The sequence below is a fragment of the Hydra vulgaris genome, chromosome 09 (genome assembly GCF_038396675.1).
Source record: "Hydra vulgaris chromosome 09, alternate assembly HydraT2T_AEP".
Taxonomy (NCBI): Eukaryota; Metazoa; Cnidaria; class Hydrozoa; order Anthoathecata; family Hydridae; genus Hydra; species Hydra vulgaris.
Genome location: NC_088928.1, coordinates 23,862,315 through 23,882,500, shown reverse-complemented (window position 1 = coordinate 23,882,500; position 20,186 = coordinate 23,862,315). Strand labels below are relative to the sequence as shown.

Genomic DNA, 20,186 nt, shown 5'->3' with positions numbered 1-20,186 from the left:
TCTAATAACTGAGAATAAGATCGAAAAACGAAAGGGCTTCTTTTTTACCAATATTATCCTTCCTGTATAGAAACCTAGACGTGAGTTAAGAACATGTAGAACACAGGGAGCCCGGACAACCACCTTCTAGAGGAAAATAGGCTTAATATAAGAATAATCACCACACAACATGTAGATTTGTTTGATTTTAACTCTATTTTAGAAGTAGCTTAAACTTTATGTCCCCTTTAACCTTCCTCCCCGGAATGCAGCTTGTTGATATTACTTTTTCTTTTTTATTAAATATTAAAAACATCATCTTTCAAAATAAAATTTTACAAAATAAAACATTTCAGACTTGTTCGTTCTCATGTTTCGCTTTTTCAAACACAAACTATTTTATCTCTGGCTCTTGGGAGTCTACTTGGTTCAATTCATCTTTCGATGTTGTTTTAAAAGAAAGATTTTAATACTCGCGTTAAACATGATAACTACTACACTTGATTACCGCAAACCGGGGTAACTTTGGCAATTTTTAAAAATTTTAATTAAACATCTGTAATTTTTAAACAGTTAAGTAACGTTTTACTATTTTTGTTTTATTTGTAAATGCAATCTTTCTTGCTTAAATTTTTATCTGAAGTTTGTTGCAAATGCTCTTTACTATAAAAGAAAAAGAATGAACACTTGGAAAAAGAATGGAAATCTTGGTAAAACACAATCAAAAACTGTAAAACAGAATGTTGTCTGGGCGAAGATAAAAATAATAAAACATCTCAGTTTTTCTTCTGTTTTAAAGACAAACGTTCAGATAAAATTAGGCGAAAGGTTTTTGGCTCAAGTAACAACATTCTAGTTTTTTTACAGGGTGGTCAAAGTTACCCCGTAGGTTTATACTTTTTTGGGGTAACTTTGGCCAAGTAAATAATATTCATTTTAAAGTAGTCTAATCGTTATTTATTATAACTAGAATACTTTTTTGAAGCATGTTATCCAAATAATTTTTAGTATCGTCCAAAATTATTTTCGTCGCGTCCATAATTATTTTCGTCGCGTCCACAATTTTTTTTGTAATAAAAATACTTTAGCATTTTTATCACGAAATATATAATGGCAAACGAAAACAATACAAACATCAATCAGTCGAATGTCAAAATAGAAGAACAAATAAAAAACAAAACTGCAACCGAAGAAAATATTTCTACACGAAAGAAAATATTTCTACACAAGAAAATATTTCTAAAAAGAATGACGAATAGCAACGAATCAAGTCGATCTATTGAAAATGCAACAGGTCTTTCAATTAGGACGATTCAAAACTGGATACGAAAACTTGAACAAGATCAAAATACAGTGCCTAAAAAGCGTGGCATAGCGGCACAAGATAATATTGAAAGAAAGAGAGAAATTGAATTATTAATTAATGCAAATAATGCATTAACTACGATCGACATCGCAGAATTAATGCCCGAAGAACATAAATGCTCGACAACTACAATTAAAAGAGAATTAAAACAAATGGGATATACCCGTAAAAGACTTAAATCGGTCGTTGTTGCGAGAAATTCAGCTCATGTAATAGCAACAAGGTTCACGTTTTGCAATCATGTTTCTTTTCTGCAAAATTCTGATCTGATTTATATTGATGAAACCGGTTTTAATTTGCACGATTCACGACATTATGGATATACACATATACATTATGGATATACATGGGAAACACCCTATATATTACAGTCCCCACACAGAGTGGAAGGTATGTTAGCTTAATATGCACCATTTCAGTTACGGGATGTATTGGTTTTAAAATAAAGGTTGGGGCTTTTAATACTGCTAGCATGAACGAGTGGATCGAACAAGATTTAAGACCAGCATTAAGTGATCGAAGATATGTTGTAATCATGGACAATGCGCGATTCCACTATTCATCAACTGTAGAATCGGCATTTCAAGAAAGCAATTGTACTATCCATTTTTTACCACCTTACAGCCCTCAACTTAATCCTATCGAGGAGTTTACTGGTGTGATAAAAAATTTATTCAGAAGGATACAACCACGACCTAATAATCCACCAGAAATGATTAACAATATTACTGATATTTTATCAGGTTTTATTGAATGCTCTTTTGAAAATTATTATTCTCACATGCGTGAGTGGGTGTTAAAAGGAATTCAGCGTAATGAGTTTATGTGATTCAATTATGCTTGAATTTTTTTTCTTAATTTACTGTAAAACATTTGAAAAATAAAGTATTTTTATTACGAAAATAATTGTGGATGAGACGAAAATAATTATGGACGTGACGAAAATAATTATGGACTGCAGCGAAAATAATTATGGACGCGACGAAAATAATTGTGAACGATACCGTATTTTTTGCATGAATGTATTTTAGGATTTTAAAAGAAGTATATTTTCTTGTTAAACTATTTGTTGTTGCTGTTGTTAAATCATAACTTTATTAACTTTATATTAAAATTAAAATTTATAGACTCTTAGTTTTAAATTTTAATTGCAATTTAATAAAATTATATAATAGTTTAATAAATTACTACATTGCAGTTTGCTTGTGTTGTTTATATTTACTTTTGTTTAAAGCATAGTATTTCGTAAATATAACAAGCATAGTGTTGGAAAACATGCATACAACACTTGTTCTAATACCATTCTTTTGAAAGAATGTATGGGTGCAATTAATGAAGGTATGTCTATTCGTCAAGCCTCAAAAAGGTTTAGTATACCAAGAAGCACTATACATAATAAAATGAAGTCAAAGCATAAAAAATGCATTCTTGCACCAACCATATTCACTTATGATGAGGAACAGTTATTTTCATCTAGAATAAAGGTTATGTGTGATTAGTGACTTCCATTAAATAAACTTGATGTTAAAATGTTCATAGCTGATTATTTAAAATCGCAAAATCGTAATGTAAAAATATTTAAAAACAATGTTCCTGGTGATGATTGGGTCTCAAGTTTTATGAAACGTTCGCAGTTAACCCATAGAGTTGCATCAAATTTTAAAAGAAAACGTGCAGCTATAAACAAAGAACAATTAAAAATTTATTTTGACAATATTGAGCTTGAAGGAATTCCACCTTGTAACATTAGAATTATGATGAAACAAATTTGAGTGATGACCCTGGAAATAAAAAAGTTGTTATGAAACGTGGAACTAAGTACCTTAAGAGAATAATGAATAGCAATAAGGCTTGTTTCTCTGTAATGTTTTGTGGAAATGGTGTTGGAGAAATTCTTCCACCATACACAGTTTTTAAAAAGCACACATTTATATGATTTATGGGTAAAACATGGTCCCAAAAATTCTTGCTTTAATAGAACCCAATCTGGCTGGTTTGATGAAGTTACTTTTGAGGATTGGTTTTTTCAAACATTATGGTCATGCTTTAAGAAACAAACTGGGAAAAAAGTATTAATAGGTGACAATCTTTCTTCCCATTTAAGTCATAAAATTATTTATTCTTGTGAAAAACATAACATTAGATTCATATGCCTTCTGCCCAATTCAACCCATTTGCTTTAACCTCTTGATGTTGCATTCTTTGCACCATTAAAAAAAGCATGGAGATGTATACTTCTGAATTGGAAACTTACTTCACGTGGAAAAAATTTGCAACGTTACCAAAAGAAGATTTCTCTAAGTTGCTGAATGATTTAATGACATCCATTAATGAATGTCCGAGAAAAAATTTAATAAGTGGATTTAGAGCTTGTGGTTTGGTGCCATTTAATCCTAATGCTGTGTATATTAAATTACCAAGTGAAAACCTCGTAAGCTTTAGACCAGAGTCTTTAAGACATATTAAATCAGTAAAAAAATGAAGGTGGTGATAAGAAAGATGTTACACAAGATGTACACAAAGTAAAAATAAGGATAAAATAATATATCCAAAAAAAGACTTAAAATTGAACCAGGAAAATCTATTTCTGTAGAATACGATAGTGAAACAGAAACAGCATCTGAAGGTGAGTCAGTCTCTATTGAATTTATGATAGATTACTGAAGAGATGCCTAAATTTAAAAAAACAAAACAGAGTTTATGTTGCAAATTGTTTGTTTATTCTTTAGTACTGTCTTATTTTTTACTTTTTCTGACATTTAATTAAAAAATTAGTAAGTTTTTTTTATGATTGGGTTAAAAAACAATAAAAAAAAAATCAAATTATTTTAGCTAATATGTTTCTTTAATACTGTTTATATTTGTTTTTATTGTCCCTTTTTTAATTTCTTGACATATTTTAGGTACTCCTTTTAGAAATAAATGCTAACTGTAAGCTTAAATTACATTAAATGTGGTTAATAACACTTAATTTACATCCGGTGCTAAAAAACAAGTTTACTATGACAAAGTTACCCCATTGCCGGGTAACATTGACCACCTCATTATTTCCATAAAATCTTGGATTTGGTGAATACAATGAATACACCATTTTACTAATAAAATTACATCAGTAAATGCACAATTTATGAGCATCAAAATAGTTTTGGGAAAATGTTCCTTTTTTTCAAAAAGCTATCTTCTTTATCAAAATTGGTAAAAAGTTCCTACGGTTTACGGTACATGTAAAAAATATGTTAACAACAATCAATGCATTTCGTTTTAGTCAATAAGCCAGATTAGATTTAAACTAATTCAGTTTAAATTAACACATTTTATTAATTCATAGCACACTAAAATAAATAAAATATTTATTTAGTTTTACCTTAAAGAGGAATCTGACACAAACTACGAAATCTTTAACTTCCTCAGACTCACTTTCATTGTTTTCTCCTTCTGATTGTGTTATATCCTCGTAATCACTGTCATCAATACTTTGAGAAAAATCATAATTTGAAAACTCTGCATGAGATATTGTAGAATCAAGTACTTTATTTGCATTTTTAATACGTGATTGGATTAGCGAGGACAAACTTATTTTCTTATTCTTTCGTTTGCTAAATAAACTTTTAAAATCTTGCAATTGGCCTTTTAGGTTTAAATTCATCAGCGTATAGTTTTGTTTTATGTAAGTCAACCTACTAGCTCTTTCATTAGTTAGAGAATTTCGCAATTTCCTGTGGATAAAGCCTCGAGTATTAAAAGTTCTTTCAGTAGCAGCTGAAGAAGATGGTATCAATAAATTTTAATACCTAAATCAGCAACTGGACTAGATTTTTTTAGATGTTATAGATATGTTATAAAATCCTGATTTCTAGCCAGTTGCTCAACATAGCTATTTGACCACAGTCCAGTAGAATTTACAAATTTGGTAATATCTTTTTCAATAGCCAATAAATCAGCATTATTATTTACGGACAAATTTTTTGCTAACATTTCTGTATACTCCATTGCTTCTAAAAACTCCAGATAGGATTAAATCTATTATTTGCGGATCAAGCAAGTTCGCAGCTAAGGTTTTTGACAGCCATTTTTTTTCTTAACGTAAAATAATTTTGCATTTACATACTTTCTAAATCTGTCAATCCTGCTTCAGATATAAAGTTATCAAGGGCTAATTTTATACCTGACATAGCCAAGCAAACTATACTCAATACTACTTCTAAAACTGTAGTCCAATACAAAATATTTTTTAAAAATTTACAATTCTGTTCAAGGCCTTGCCAAAATGAATCTTTTAATATTAATTCTTTTGACTCATGTTTCAAAGAGAATTTCGGGTTTCCAAGATGAATATCAACAGCCATTTGTTTAAACACTTTTTTATTAGATAAAACAGTTCCATGTGTTAGATAATACAGTTCCATGTGCATTCCCAGCAAACCGAGTCTTTAACGCCTGCTTTAATGAAACATTAATTCTTTTTTGTTTTTGAATGGAATCAAACCAAGACTTTAACAATAAATTGATTATTTCTTTGACTAAATTAATGGATATTTCCATAATATTCTATAATATTTTCCAAAAAAAATGTTTTACATAGATCAAGAATTAAAAGATTTAATATATGTGCCACACAGCCATAGAAAACAAAGAGAAAAAAAAACTTTTTCTGAATCGTACGTCTGCGGACCGTTGTGTAAACTAATTCCGACGTTTTTCTCATATAATAGTTTTTTATTCGTTAATGAATAGGTTAGCAAAATTTGGTTCATAATCTTTCAGGTTAATCATTTTACATTAGTTGAACTTTGTTATCAAACCAATAAACCAAAAAAGGAAAATAACTTAATCTGAAATTATTTGAGTTCAGAACTATATATCATTTGAAAATATTACAATTATGATGTTTCGAAACTAAACTTTTTTTTTTCCGATATGAAAGCGAAGATTCTTCTAATGGTAAAATTAAGGATTGCAGAGAGCATAACTGTAGCATTGATATCAGATATAACAGAGCTGAATATCATTTTGAAATAAATTCAATAGGTGAAAAATCAGACAAAAGAAATGCGCATGGATCCACTGCTTCTGATGGACAAGACACAAGAGAAAAGTCTAATGATGGTGTGCAAAAAAATTTTCACGCAAAAAAAAAGGGCCCGCAGACGGGCCCAGCATAGGGCCCTGTTTTAGAATGTGGGGGCCATGGGTACCACGGCAAATACTCCTGTAGAGAACAGAGTTTTTCAAATTTATTAAAATCATAAGATGATTTTCAAAAAAGTAAACAAATTACCTAATATTGGAAAAGCTATCCCATTAAGTTGCAAGAGAAAGTAAATCAGAACTTTTTTTTGACTAGTGCTTTTATCCTATAGTATTCATTATCAAGTAAATTTTCTGAAAGAAATTTTGATTTGGCAAATTTATTGCAGGCAGATGCTTTGAAAAAAACTCCTTTAAAATGGGAAATTCAACCTTGTTTAGAGGGTACCCTGATACAAAGAAAGCTCGAGAAAAGTCACATTTGAAAGCATCCAGTGAGAAAAAGAATTAAAATACATATTAAAAAATTAAATAAATATAAGGCAATTCAATAAAATTTATATTAAGCAACTTGAAAATACTTCAAAAAATCAAGCCTAAAGTAAAAATCATGTATCAAATAAAATTAAAAAGTATTGATATATTTTATTGATATACTTAAACAAATTTCACACCACGATATAATTTTGGTGAGTAATGACCAAAAATTAGAGTGCAAAAAGCTAGCTTGATGCTTTTTGTAACTTATTACAAGAAAACAATATTTTCATCAGTAGTGTGTAGCTAATAAAAATAAACATACTTGTTTTTGTGCAATAAACATTTCATCAACTTTTTGATTTTTTGGACGAGAAACTGATTGAACAGATGAAGACAATTCTTCTAACTTTGTTATATCAACTGTTATTGCATCTATGCTTTCAATACTTCTCTTAATTTCTGTACAATAAAGAAAAATTTCTTTTATAATAACTAAAACAATTTTGATTTGATCTCAAACTTTCCTTGATGGAGTCTAACTCAAAGTTTTCATTTGTGTTTTTTTTTTCCTGCTATTTTTTCTTTCACAACAGCATTTCTTAACTATGCTGGTATTTTGTTGCACTTATGAACATGAACAAGTAAATTATGTGTGTTCTTTGAATAAACTTTTCCACAATATTTGCAACTGTATGAGTTGGTTGCTTTACCAAAGGTTTTTAGAAAAAGCTTATTGACTGGGTCTGCTTTACAAGGCATCTTTATTGAAAAAATTGGATTTTATTTTATTTTCTATTATATCTGAAATACAAATGATTATAAAAAACTAAGAATTAAAATCGAAAAACTCTTTGGAAAAAACATAGCAGCATCCCATATTGACAAAAGCTTTCATTGAATAAAACATTTTATTTCTTTCGGTCGACGGCGTGTTTTTTAAAAACATGTCGCGAAAAACACGTTTTTTTCGCGACATGGCATTCGCGACAAAATACAGAACAGGAGCGGATCCAGGCTGTAGCAAGTGTTGCAAATGCTACAGTCAGTTGTTTTCCTCTTTTTTTTTTAAAACATACATTTTTTTTTTTCATGCAAAAGAGAAAAACAATTTCATTAAGATATGCAGGTTACAAGTAATCAAAATGCGGCGCTTCAAAAGTTTATTCAAAACTGTATTTGAGCCAAGTTGACTATGTTACGAAAATATTTCATTCGGAAAAATGAAATGTTTCACTGAAAAACCCATGTTTTTATCGGGTTTTGTCTCACATGCCCATAAATTTTTAAAAGAATGTTAAACATTTCGCAGCGTATCAAGTTAAATTGAACTGGGAGTTAAATAAATTGGCAAATCGACTGTAGCAACTGTAGCTAAAGTTAACTGGTCATATTTTGAAACAACTCTATACATACCCCCGATAATTTTTTATATATTGAGCTTATTTAGCTTCAATCTTTTTATTAACAAGGAGGTCTTACGTAGTGACTAAAAGTCATCAAGCGAGAACCTGTAGCAAAAAAAAAAAAATTGTGTAGCAAATACAGAAATTCTGTATAATATCCACTCTCCGTTTATAAAAGTTTTTATAATTAAGTGGGTAGCAAACATTAAATGAAGAGGTCTTATAATTATAAAGACTAAATTAAATAGTACCGTCTGTTGGTTTATTTATTTAACCTATTATGAAAAAAGTGAAATTTGTGGTAAATCTGCAGTTAAGCGACGTAAAATAATATTATATTTTTACTTAAAAAATCAACGACGGTGAGCGTATAGTTGCGTTACGCAATAGAATGTAATTCTATTGAATTTATTAAAAATAAATTTAAAAGCAATTATTAGGTTTCATTTGAGTTTAAAATTTTGTTTTGGAGTTTTTTTGGCAGTTTTTCAAGTTGAAAGTTTTTAAGTGCGTTAAAGTTTGGATTTTTAATTTCAAAGTTTTGTATTTATATTATTCCAGGTAAGCTTCTATTAAAGTTTTATCGTAAACTAAAATTTTTTTTTAACTTTATAAATATATATTATTAAATTAATATTACTTGTTTAGCGTATTTAAATATTTACATGTTTAATTAGATGGCTATGCAACGAGTTGGTCGTGGACGTCCAAGTGCCTCTTCGACTATTGTTGGAGTTGATGAAATCCTTTCTGAACAGGTTGTGTTAGATGAAAATTGTCGTTTAACGGAGCTTAGTCACAACATAAGAGAACCACTAAGTGCTTTATAGTGGCTAGCAGAGCGTAGTCGAAGTATGCCTCAAAAAGAAATCCAACACGAAGCCGGTATAAACGAAGCAAGTCATACTTTAGCTGATTGGGCCAACTTTTGTCGCAATGTTTGTGAAGTTGAACTTGAAACAAATCCTGCAGTTATAGGTGGTATCAACGCTGACGGGACATAGATTGTAGTTGAAATTGACGAATCGAAGTTTTTTCATCGTAAATACCATTGCGGGCAATGGCGACCCGGTCATTGGGTGTTTGGTGGTATTGAAAGGGTTTCGTGGGAGTGTTTTTTGGTAGAAGTTCCAGATAGGTCTGCTGAAAGTCTCCAAAACGCAAAATTTGTATTCATTTTGCCTGGAAGCCATATCGTTTCAGACGGATGGGCATTTTATGCTGGGATTGAAAGGCTAAATGATGGAATTTATTCGCATGTTGTTGTTGTCCATGAACGTCACTTTGTTGATCGGTTGGATAACGAAATCCATACTCAAAACATTGAGAATTTTGGGATGCGAGCTAAGTGTAAACTGCGACAACAGTTTGGAACTTATGAAGGTATATTTACATTGCATCTTCATGAATTTATTTGGCGACAAAGATATAAAGAATTTCCAATTTTCTCAGCATTTCTAACTTGCATTTCCCGTCAGTATCCTTTATAAGTGCTAAGTTTATAAAACGGCTATTTTCATAGCCATACATTTTTAAAAACATGGCTTAAACAAAAATTGTGTATATATATATATATATATATATATATATATATATATATATATATATATATATATATATATATATATATATATATATATATATATATATATGTATATATATATTTTCTTGGTAGATAAAATTACTTTTGCCATTTTTGGTTTTTTCGGGGTCCTTTTTCTTTCAGGGTCATTTTATCTTTTTCTGGTGTTGGAGGTTGCGTTTGTTTCTTATCGCTCGTTTCGTTACCTTGATCGAATCTTCCGCTCGAGTCTTCCTCTATTTCGTCGCCATACTGTGTCTTGTTGTTGCATCGGTTGGTTTCTTCTTCATTTTCGCTTTCTTCTTCTTCTTCTTCTTCTTCTTCTTCTTCTTCTTCTTCTTCTTCTTCTTCTTCTTCTTCTTCTTCTTCTTCTTCTTCTTCTTCTTCTTCTTCTTCTTCTTCTTCTTCTTCTTCTTCTCTGTCAATGATTGCGCTTGTTTCTTATTCTTGATCTATTGTTTTGTTTATTTGTACTTTTATGATTTTTTCGATTCTTTGTTGTTGTTTTTTTGGTTTAAAATCTATGTGTGGTATTTCTTCTGTTGTGGTTTCAGAGTGTTGTTTTTGTTGTGCTTATTCTTTTTCTTCTTTTTCTTCTGGCTTCAGCAAAGGCTTCATTCTTTTTTTGTGTTTCTCTTACTTTCTTTTTAACTTCCTCAGGGAGACTAATATCTATTTGGTCGTCGTCTAGGACAAAAAATTTAGGAATTTTTTTTTTTGCTTACATATATTGAGTTTTTTACCTCTCCTTTTGGTTCTGTTTCGGGTTCTTGTTGTCTTTTAGTTTCCATTGGGATAGTCGTTAGGATAGTTGTTGTGATGGGCTGGTTTATTTAAGTTTCTTTAGTTTTGCACCTTTCTCTCGGGATATGGGTTGAGCCACATGTTCGGCAGAGGAATTCTTTTCCGGCAAAATTAAGAGTTATCCTTCGCCCGTTTATTTCAATTTCGTGTGGCAATTATTTAACTGCTTTCGTAAGATTAACTCTAAAGAGTCTTCGTCCGTCTTCTATGGTTCTGTCAAAATCATATGTTGCATGTTTGATTGAGTTTATATTTTTGATGTGTGGTTTTAACTGTTGCGATAGTTCTTCGTCTGTAATAATCGGATCGCATTTGATGTTGTCAGGAAGTCAAAGTCTTCCCTTTTTCTAAAATAAATCGGTTTTTGAGATTCGGTCAACTCGATTTCCGATCGAGCTATGGTGTTGGTATCGTTTATATTTCTAAATACGGCTATCCAGTTTCCATCTCTATGGTAGGTTAGATTCTCAATTTTTCCTTTTCCAATTTTTTCAGTAATTCGTTCTGAAATTTCTTGAGCATTTTCAGTTATGTATCTTAGATTACTAACTTTAGAAAAATCAATTCTCGTCTTGAATTTCGGATCCGTTCATTCGGATCTCTCCGTATGAAGCTTAGTTGCATGTGCATATGAAATCGCCATGACAAAAAATATAATTTAGAAATCTTCGCACTTTAAACAGTCTTTCACTTAAATTCGCATTCAATAACTTTTAAAGATCTGAACAAACTTAAAGACGCATACTATAGAAATGATCCTAGTTAGTTTTTTTGTTTTTTTTTATTACAAAATAATAAATATTTACAAATATTTTTATTAATATCTCTGCATAATAAATACGCATATATTATTTACAATAAGTTTAACATTAGTTCATCTTTGTATATATTTTTCCATTTATGCATATTTTTATAATACACCTTTATAATGTAAGAAAGAAAAAGGAAAAAAACTTCTTTACATAAGTTTAACTCCGATCTATTCAAAAATATTCTTCAGTATCTATGCCAATATTTTCAAAATAATCTCGTGACTCTATATATATATATTTTTGTTTTTTGTATTTTTATTTTTTTGTGTTTTTTAATTTTTAATTTTTTCGTATTTTTGATTTTATATTTTTTTGTGTTTTTTGTTTTTTTATTTTTGAGCCGTTGTGCGGAAAGAAATCGAGAATATGAAAAAAATATGGAGAAGATTGAGAATGAAGTTGTTAAAGATTAATTAAGAATATTTAGTAAAGAAAGATTTTATTAGGTAAAACTAAAAAAATACAGGACTTTTACACAAAACTTCACGTTATGAAATCTGCAGAAACATGCAAATAATAAATTATATATCATAAACTATGGGCTGGCAGTGATTGTCTAATCATAGATAATAATATTTTTGTTGTAGAAAGAAAAATATATTTGCAGGGAATAGGAACACTTAACTAAACATTTAGTTCTTTCTATGAGTCAGTTTATTAATTTAGCTCATATGTTTAGTTTCAGGTTCCCGTTCTCAATTTGACAAAAAACGTTTTCAATACAAAAGAATTGACAGAAAATGTCCGTGGTATTTCTACGGACATGATAATTATATTTTAAAGTAATAATATTCCTGATGTTTCTGGTAATTATTATGATCACTGCCATTGGGTCAATTTTCGAATTCTTAAACATTTGCTGGCATCTGCTATTCCTTATTTCACTCATACTGGTTTGAGTGACTGTCAACAGCAGCTGCGAGGTAGGGCTTTTCTCCGATAAACTCGCCGTTTCAATCGAAAAAATCGAATTTATCGGAGAAAAATTGTTTTGGGATGTCAAGGAGTTATATACATGTTTAAAATACTCCCATATTTCAACAGAAGGAGGACAGTAGGCAAAGATATGAAGGTTGTCCTCAATTTTACCACAAGTTTTGGATTTGTTATTTTTAACGATCTGTTACCTTTGCTTTTGGCTAGCAAGGTCGCAGAAGGTAGACTGTTGTGCAGAAAACGAAATAGGATATTTTGTGTCGGTCCGCATGCGTGGGAAGTAAAATTTTTTTTCCAAATTTGGGTCCACGGCATTGTTGTTTTTGTTGAACTGTTCCAGAAAAGTTTTACTGGCACGACTGTCATTTTGTTTTTTGCCACTTCTACGTAAAATTTTTTTGTTGATTTTAGGGGAATGTTAAACAGGGAACCGTTTTTGCCTGATTTTTCGATTGTTGTTTTGTATTACTGAAACGTTTTGATGTCCCAGTGTTTTTCTTTAAAAAATTGCAGCTAAAAAATTGCAGCTCCTAGTTAGTCTTATTTTTTTATATTTTATTTTCCTAGTTAGTATGGTTTTTTTCTTCTACTTATTACGGTTTTTTCTTTATATAGAAATTTTTAGCGGGTTTGAGTATGAAAGTTATCGGTACCAAATATTTACATTTTTAAAATAGGATTAAGATTGCTTGTGGGTTTCAGTGGCGGATAAAGGAGGGGGGGGGGGGCTAGGGGCTATAGACCCAGGCCCCACAATTTTAGGGGCCCCGATTCAAAGTCAATAATTTTTTATTAACTCTGAAAATTAAATCTTTTATTAACTTAAAAGAGCCAAAGTTAAATTTACTAAATTTTCTGAAAACAAAAGCACAAAAATAAAATAACTGACAACAAAAACGCTGCATTATATATTTTTTCCGGGCTTTGACAACGAAGGAGCGCAACTACTTCTACAAAAAAAAAATTAGTGGATTGGCAGCAGCGCCTTATAGCAATAATTGAATGTAACATTTGTACAAATTGCTACAAAAACAATTCATTTCGGAAAATTATTAATGACTTGAATAATTATATTGTTATTGAAAATGCATTAACGATTGCAATTTAGTAACCAGACTAGTCTATGGATAGACTTACAACACAGACATAGACAATTCTGTATGTTGTAATGGACACAACAAATGTTTAATTTTTTGTCCTTGTTGTGTCTATCAAATTTTTGATGGTGTCCTAAGATTGCTCAGTTAAAAAATAATTTTTACTTCATAAGTCTACAAAGCATAATTTTTTGTCTATTTGGTGTCTATGATTTTGTCTAAATTTACTTGATTTCATAAAACCAGAAATATTTCATTACCGTATTATTTGAAGATTGTTATGTAGTAAATTTATAATATTAAAAAACTCCAAATGACGATCATTGCCCATGATTAATTATTGTTTAAAACTTGCGTACATATTCATCAATAAAATGATAGTAAAAAACATTTTTCTTTTTCACTATTGTTTTATTCACAAACCTAAATAAATTTTAACACCTATTGGAATCTTCTACTTACTAATCAACATTTTATAAAGGACAACTCCTTGATCACATATTTTTAAAATAATTTTATTGAAGGTGATAAAGATTTTAGTGACTAAGGAAAATTTTTTAAATGATAAACTTACCTTCAACTTTTTTGAAGTAATCCCAAACTGGAGAGGGCATTTTAAAAATAAATTTTCCCGCACATTCACTGAGAATTGAAAAACAACTGAACTGAGTAATTAATGAACTTCAATTGAGCACAAAATAGTCCATTTTGAGGTTTTTAAATAGACATTAACTTTTTAATCAACAGCACACGCTGGACAAAAAATTAAAAAATGAACTTCTGTTAGAAAAATTGTATTTTTAATTTTGTGCTCGTTTTCAGTTTTTGAAACGATGCTGCAGTGAAAATTTAATTACTCGTTATAAGTCCAAATTATATATTAAATAGATCTTCTATACCTCATTAAAAAATCGAGATTGTTCATTTAGTGTCCGTTTTTAAAATGATTGTCTAGAAAGACAAACATTTTTTATAGACAATTCATTTTTGATAGTTGTAATTAAAATTGTTGCAATTAGTGCTTTGTCGAAGTCTATTTTTGTCCTTTTATAATAAGTCCATTAGAGATTGTCTGGTTGCTATTGCAATTTTACAATTCTTTTGTACTTCCGCACAAAAGAGTTCTTGTGTGAATGCATTTAATAGCTGAAGCGTTAAATTCGTGAAAGAGAAAAAAAGAACAGTTTAACATTTTTCAGGTTATACAGTTATAATTAAAATGCTAAGAAAATATGAAAGTGGAGCTTCAAAAAGAAGATTGAAGAAAGAGAGAGAGGAAATGGTAGCTAAACTTCCGAAAATGACAAATTTTTTTTCATCAAACCAAACTAATATGCAATTTCCACAAACTGTAGATAATAATAAAAACAATGAAAGAAAAGATGCAAACAATAACACGGAAAATGAGGTAGCCTGCCAAGGTCCTTCAAATGAAATTCAAGAAGTTGTAATTGTTGAATCTACAATGCATAATAATGAGCTTGACTCAGGTACTCCAATTTTTACTATCTTTAATGACACCTTTAACATCTGCTAAACAAACAATTTACTTTTTAGGCAGTTAATATTTTTATTCTATAAATTGTCACTTATTATTTTTTTATTAGGCATATTTATCATGATTTTTTTTCCTAGATACCATTCTACGCGAAGACCCTGCTTTATGGCCATTACAATTAAAGAAAAATGAACGTATGAAGTATTTAAACAAGGGGTATGCTTTTTTTCAAAATAAAGACTCTAATTTCGAATCTTCGAAGCGGATGTTCAAAAACCAGTACAGATATTAATAGGTTAAATATTTTCAAAAAGTGATGAATAATGGCGAAAAGTGTGACCGAAAATGGTTAATGTTTTCTGAATCCACTGGACGTGTATTTTGTTATGTTTGCAAGTTGTTTTCAACCGATTACGACAACGTATTTGTCAAAAGTGGCTTTTACAATTGGAAAAAAGCTAAACAAACTATTTTCGGCCACGAAAACAGCAAGAAATATATTCAATGTATGATTAAGTGGATAGAAATCATAAAACAAAATACTCATGTCGATGAATATATGGTAAGCCAGATTAAAAGGGAATTTAATTATTGGTCTGCAATCTTAAATAAAATAGTAGCGGTTATTCGTTTTTTAGCCGGAAGAGGTTTAGCATTTTGAGGACATAATGAAATTATAGGATCGTCAAATAACGGAAATTACTTAGGCATGTCAGAACTGTTGACTCAATTTGATCCAGTTTTAAAGCAACACATTGACACTTTTGCAAATAAAGGCAAAGGTAATGTAAATTATTTGTCTAAAACTATTTGTGAAGAGCTAATTGATATTATGTCTCAAAAGGTTTTAACGCACATTATTACTGAAATAAAAAAAGCAAAATACTGGGGAATTATCGTAGGTTCGACTCCTGATATTTCTCACGTGGATCAACATTCTGTGATATTTCGTTATTATCTAAATGGCCACGTGTATGAACGATTTTTTTGTTTTCTACAATTTAAAAGCCACGACGGTAAATCTTTGATTACTGACATTTTAGATCTACTGGAAAGATATGATATTGATATAACCAATTGTCGGGGACAGGCATACGATAATGCAAGCAATATGTCTGGCAAATATTCTGAATTACAAGCACGTGTGAATTAGCTTTTTATATCCCCTGCGCTGGACATTCTTTAAATTTAGTAGTGCAGTGTCAGTGAGTGCATCAATTCTATCAACTATTTTTGCGTTCTCCAGAGTTTGTATTCATTTTTTGTAGCTTCAACACATAGATGGGATTTATTGAAAGGAAATCATGCTACACTCAAGCGCCTATCAGATACACGATGGTCATGTAGGTCAGATGCTTCAAAAAGTTTAGTAGAAAATTTTGATGGGATTCATGCAGCGCTATGTCATAAAGCTGAGGATACAGAAGAAAAATCTGGCACTCGTCATGAAGCTTTGTGTTTATTAAATAAGATCACTAAGCTAGAGTTTGCATTCATGGCTGTACTTTGGCATCACATACTTAAGAGGTTTAATGCAGTTAGCAAATTTCTTCAAAAAGTTGAATTAGATTTGCATACAGCAAGCAATATGTTACTTTCACTAATTGACTTTGTAAAAAACTTACGAACGACTTTACGAGATTTGAGAATGAATCAAAAAAACTTAGCTCGTTTATTGAAAAAGACTATTCGGATAAGAACAAAAGAAAAGTAATTAAAAAATTGAGCAACGGAGAAAACCAAGTTGATTCTTTAAGCGTATCCGACAAGTTTCGAGTGAATACATTTTTTTTCATTATTGACAAACTTGTGACACAATTAACTATAAGAAGTGATGGTTACAACCACGTAAATAAGTTATTTGGACTTCTATCGAAGCTGTTAACTATTAGTACCATGGAATTGCAAGTTAGCGCGAAAAAATTTGTAGAAGTGTACTCAAATGATTTAGAAGATAGTTTCATATTTGAAATAGAACAATTTGTAACATTATTAAAGTTCCGGATTTTTTTTCGCATAAAAAAGATTAATCTGAGACTGAAAACACATTGATTCCTCCGCATGTTTTAAATTGGATTGTTGAAACCGATATTATTGATGTATTTTCAAATGTTTATATAGCATATCGCTTGATTAACTATTGAGTCAAAACTATTAGAAACTTTGGATTTCAGCGATGTGATTGCAGAGTTTGCCTGGAAGAAAAACAGAAAAAATCACTCAACTTAATTCAATAAAATAAATATAAAATTTGTATATAAATAAATATCAGTGATAGCGTTTTCAAGAAAGTCTTTGTTTTACTCATTTTTGTCGTTGTTAGTGGAACGGGGCCTCCTAATTTTAAATAGCCCCGGGCCCCGAAAAGTCTTAATCCGCCACTAGTGGGTTTGTATTTTTTTTAAATCTTTTTTTAATACTTTATTTTTGAAAGTTTTTTTTTTTTTAAATCTAATAATTTTTTTTTTAATAATTTAATAATTTTGTTTGATATTAACATAAAAATATACTACATATGTGGGAGGACCAGGGTGGCAATGCAAATGAAATATTTGTACTTTATGTTATCTTACTTTTATATAAAAAAAATTTTATCCTTTAAAAAAAAAATATTTCGCTCCTTTATTCAGGAAATACTCCGATTCTTTAATAAGAATAAAAAGCTCAATTTAATTACAAATGTCTCGACAAACGCATTGCTAACTATCGCAACTCTCTGTAAAGACTAAAAAGTAGAAACTAAAATATAGCAAAAACATTTGCTAGAAAATATAATCTTTTTTGTAATAAAGAGTAGAAAATAAACTTTTTAATTTAAATTTAATAGTTCATTAAACTAAAGATTGACAGGTATGTTTCTATATAAACCTTGTGCAGACCTGTCAATCTTTAGTTTACTCTACTATTAAATTTAAATTAAAAAGTTTATTTTCTACTTTTTAGCACAAAAAAGAATATTATTGTTTAGCAAATGTTTTTGCTATATTCTATTACAGCCTATTGCTTTACAAAAATTCAAAACTAGGCTATTTTTATAGCCACTAATATCTTAAAAACATTACTATGCAAATGGGAATACAATTCATTTAGGTTTAATTTTTTATTTACGAAGTATATTTTAAAAGAAGTAACTTTTTTTTTTTTTTTGACGGGGTGCGAGTCTCAATCGATTTAAATCAAGGCGGTATAAAAGGATACACTAAAACGTTTTTCTTAATACATGTCTATATTTTTTTTTTTTTTTTTTTTTTATTTAAATTTTCACAACTACATATTAATTACAAATTTTTTACACTGCAATATTATAAAGAAACTGTACTTCCTAAACAAACAAAAAAATACATTTTACAAAATACCGTTAAGTTTAGGAAGCAATAATTAGGTATGCTATGACTTGATAAGAAGGGTTTTGTTGTTGTAGGGAACTCGTAGAAGACTGAGATTAGTCTTATCATCGAGAACCTTGAGGTATTGCGTAAAGCACACATATAAACAATGTGATTCTCATTAAAGAAATGTTTTACATGTTATTATTGCTAACTTTTTTTTCTTTTCTTTTTAATTGAACTATGTTTTGTGTTAGTGTTGAGGTTTATAATAATAATACTAGCTTTATTTGTTAAACAAAAATTTACATTTTCCATATGTATTTGATTGCTGATTATTTTAATTTGAGCCTAAATTTTGATTTACCATCAGAACTAGAACATTTCTAGGTAATTATCCATATTAAGAACATGATTTTTGAGTTTCGACTTTAAAGAAGTTATATTGCCTGGGAGAGAAATCGAGGTATAATTAGGAATTAATTTGTTGAATAAATATGGGCCACGATAAGAAATAGAAAATTGAGAACTTTTTTTTTTCAGGGGTACAATAAAGTTACCAGTTGCTCTTGTGTTTGTTGATATTAGATTGAAAGAAGTTTCCTGTGAATCGGTTTGGAACTAATCCTAGTTTGTATTTAAGCATGAACAAAATGTTAGCGTAGATATTAATTTGGTAAATGTTTAGTGCTTTCATTTCTTTTAATAGGGGTTTAGCGTGGGTCAGTTTGTTTTTATGATGTATTATTCTAGAAGCATGTTTTTGTCGTCGATAAAGAGAAATTAATTTTGTCTTGAGTGTGCTTCCCCAGGCTATGTTGGCATATGTGAGATAACTATGTATAAAGGAAAAGTAAAGAAGTTTTAGGTTTTTTTGCGATAAAAATGGTCTAGCTTTAAAAAGTATACCAATACTTTTAGATATTTTAGTGTTGATGGCATTTATATGAGCTGTCCATAAAACATTTTCGTCAATAATCACACCAAGAAATTTAATTGTTTGGGTTCTTTCAATTTTTTTGTAGTCAATACTTAGTGTCGGTAGAATTGATGTTAGTTTGTTCTTCTGTTTCTTTGAGTGAAATAAAATATATTTAGTTTTTTGTGCGTTTAATGATAATTTGTTAGCACTGAACCATGTTTTAAGATTTTGAAGTTCAAAGTTGACTTTATCAAAGAGGTCATTGATAGAGGTAGATGAATAGAACAGATTGGTACCATCTGCAAACATTATACAATCGAGATTTGTAGAGGCTTTAGGAAGATCGTTAATGTAGATAAGGAATAATAAAGGTGCAAGAATAGATCCCTGGGGGACACCGCATTTGATTTTTAATAACTCCGTATTAGTGATACCGTCTATAATAACACATTGTTGCCTGTTATTTAAATAATTAGTGAACCATTTATTAGTTTGATTTTTTATACCGTATTTTCTCATTTTTTCGAGCAGAATTTTATGGTTGACAGTATCAAAAGCTTTTGTAAGATCGATAAAAACTCCCAATACAAATTTTCCTTTATTAAATGACGAGCTAATGTTGTCCATTAGGTCTAAGGTTGCATGTTCCGTAGAATGATTAGTTTGAAAGCCGTATTAACATTCACTTAGAATTTTATTGTATGCTAAATATTTATAAAGTCGGTTGTACATTATTTTTTCCAGGAGTTTGGAAAACACTGGAAGAATTGAGATAGGTCTATAATTGGTTAGCAATGCCGTGTCTCCAGTTTTAAATACAGGTAAAATCTTCGCAATTTTTAATTTGTTCGGAACAACTCCAGTTCTAATTGATGACTTGAAAACATTAAATAAAGGATCTGCTACAATGGATAAAATATCATATACTACATTGCTGGAAATGTCATCGATGC

At 29.8% G+C, this 20,186-nt stretch overlaps 2 protein-coding genes across 2 annotated transcripts; both read left to right on the top strand.

The window, feature by feature from the left end:
- The first annotated feature begins 14,706 nt into the window (after nucleotides 1-14,706).
- Nucleotides 14,707-15,646, top strand: LOC136085355 (uncharacterized). Its single transcript, XM_065806656.1, has 3 exons — nucleotides 14,707-14,977; nucleotides 15,123-15,179; nucleotides 15,300-15,646. Exons 1-3 carry the CDS (start codon nucleotides 14,707-14,709, stop codon nucleotides 15,644-15,646), a joined length of 675 nt encoding a protein of 224 aa, XP_065662728.1.
- Nucleotides 15,647-15,694: 48 nt separating this feature from the next.
- LOC136085354 (uncharacterized) lies at nucleotides 15,695-16,699 on the top strand. Its single transcript, XM_065806655.1, has 2 exons — nucleotides 15,695-16,127; nucleotides 16,254-16,699. Exons 1-2 carry the CDS (start codon nucleotides 15,695-15,697, stop codon nucleotides 16,697-16,699), a joined length of 879 nt encoding a protein of 292 aa, XP_065662727.1.
- The last annotated feature ends 3,487 nt before the right edge of the window (nucleotides 16,700-20,186 follow it).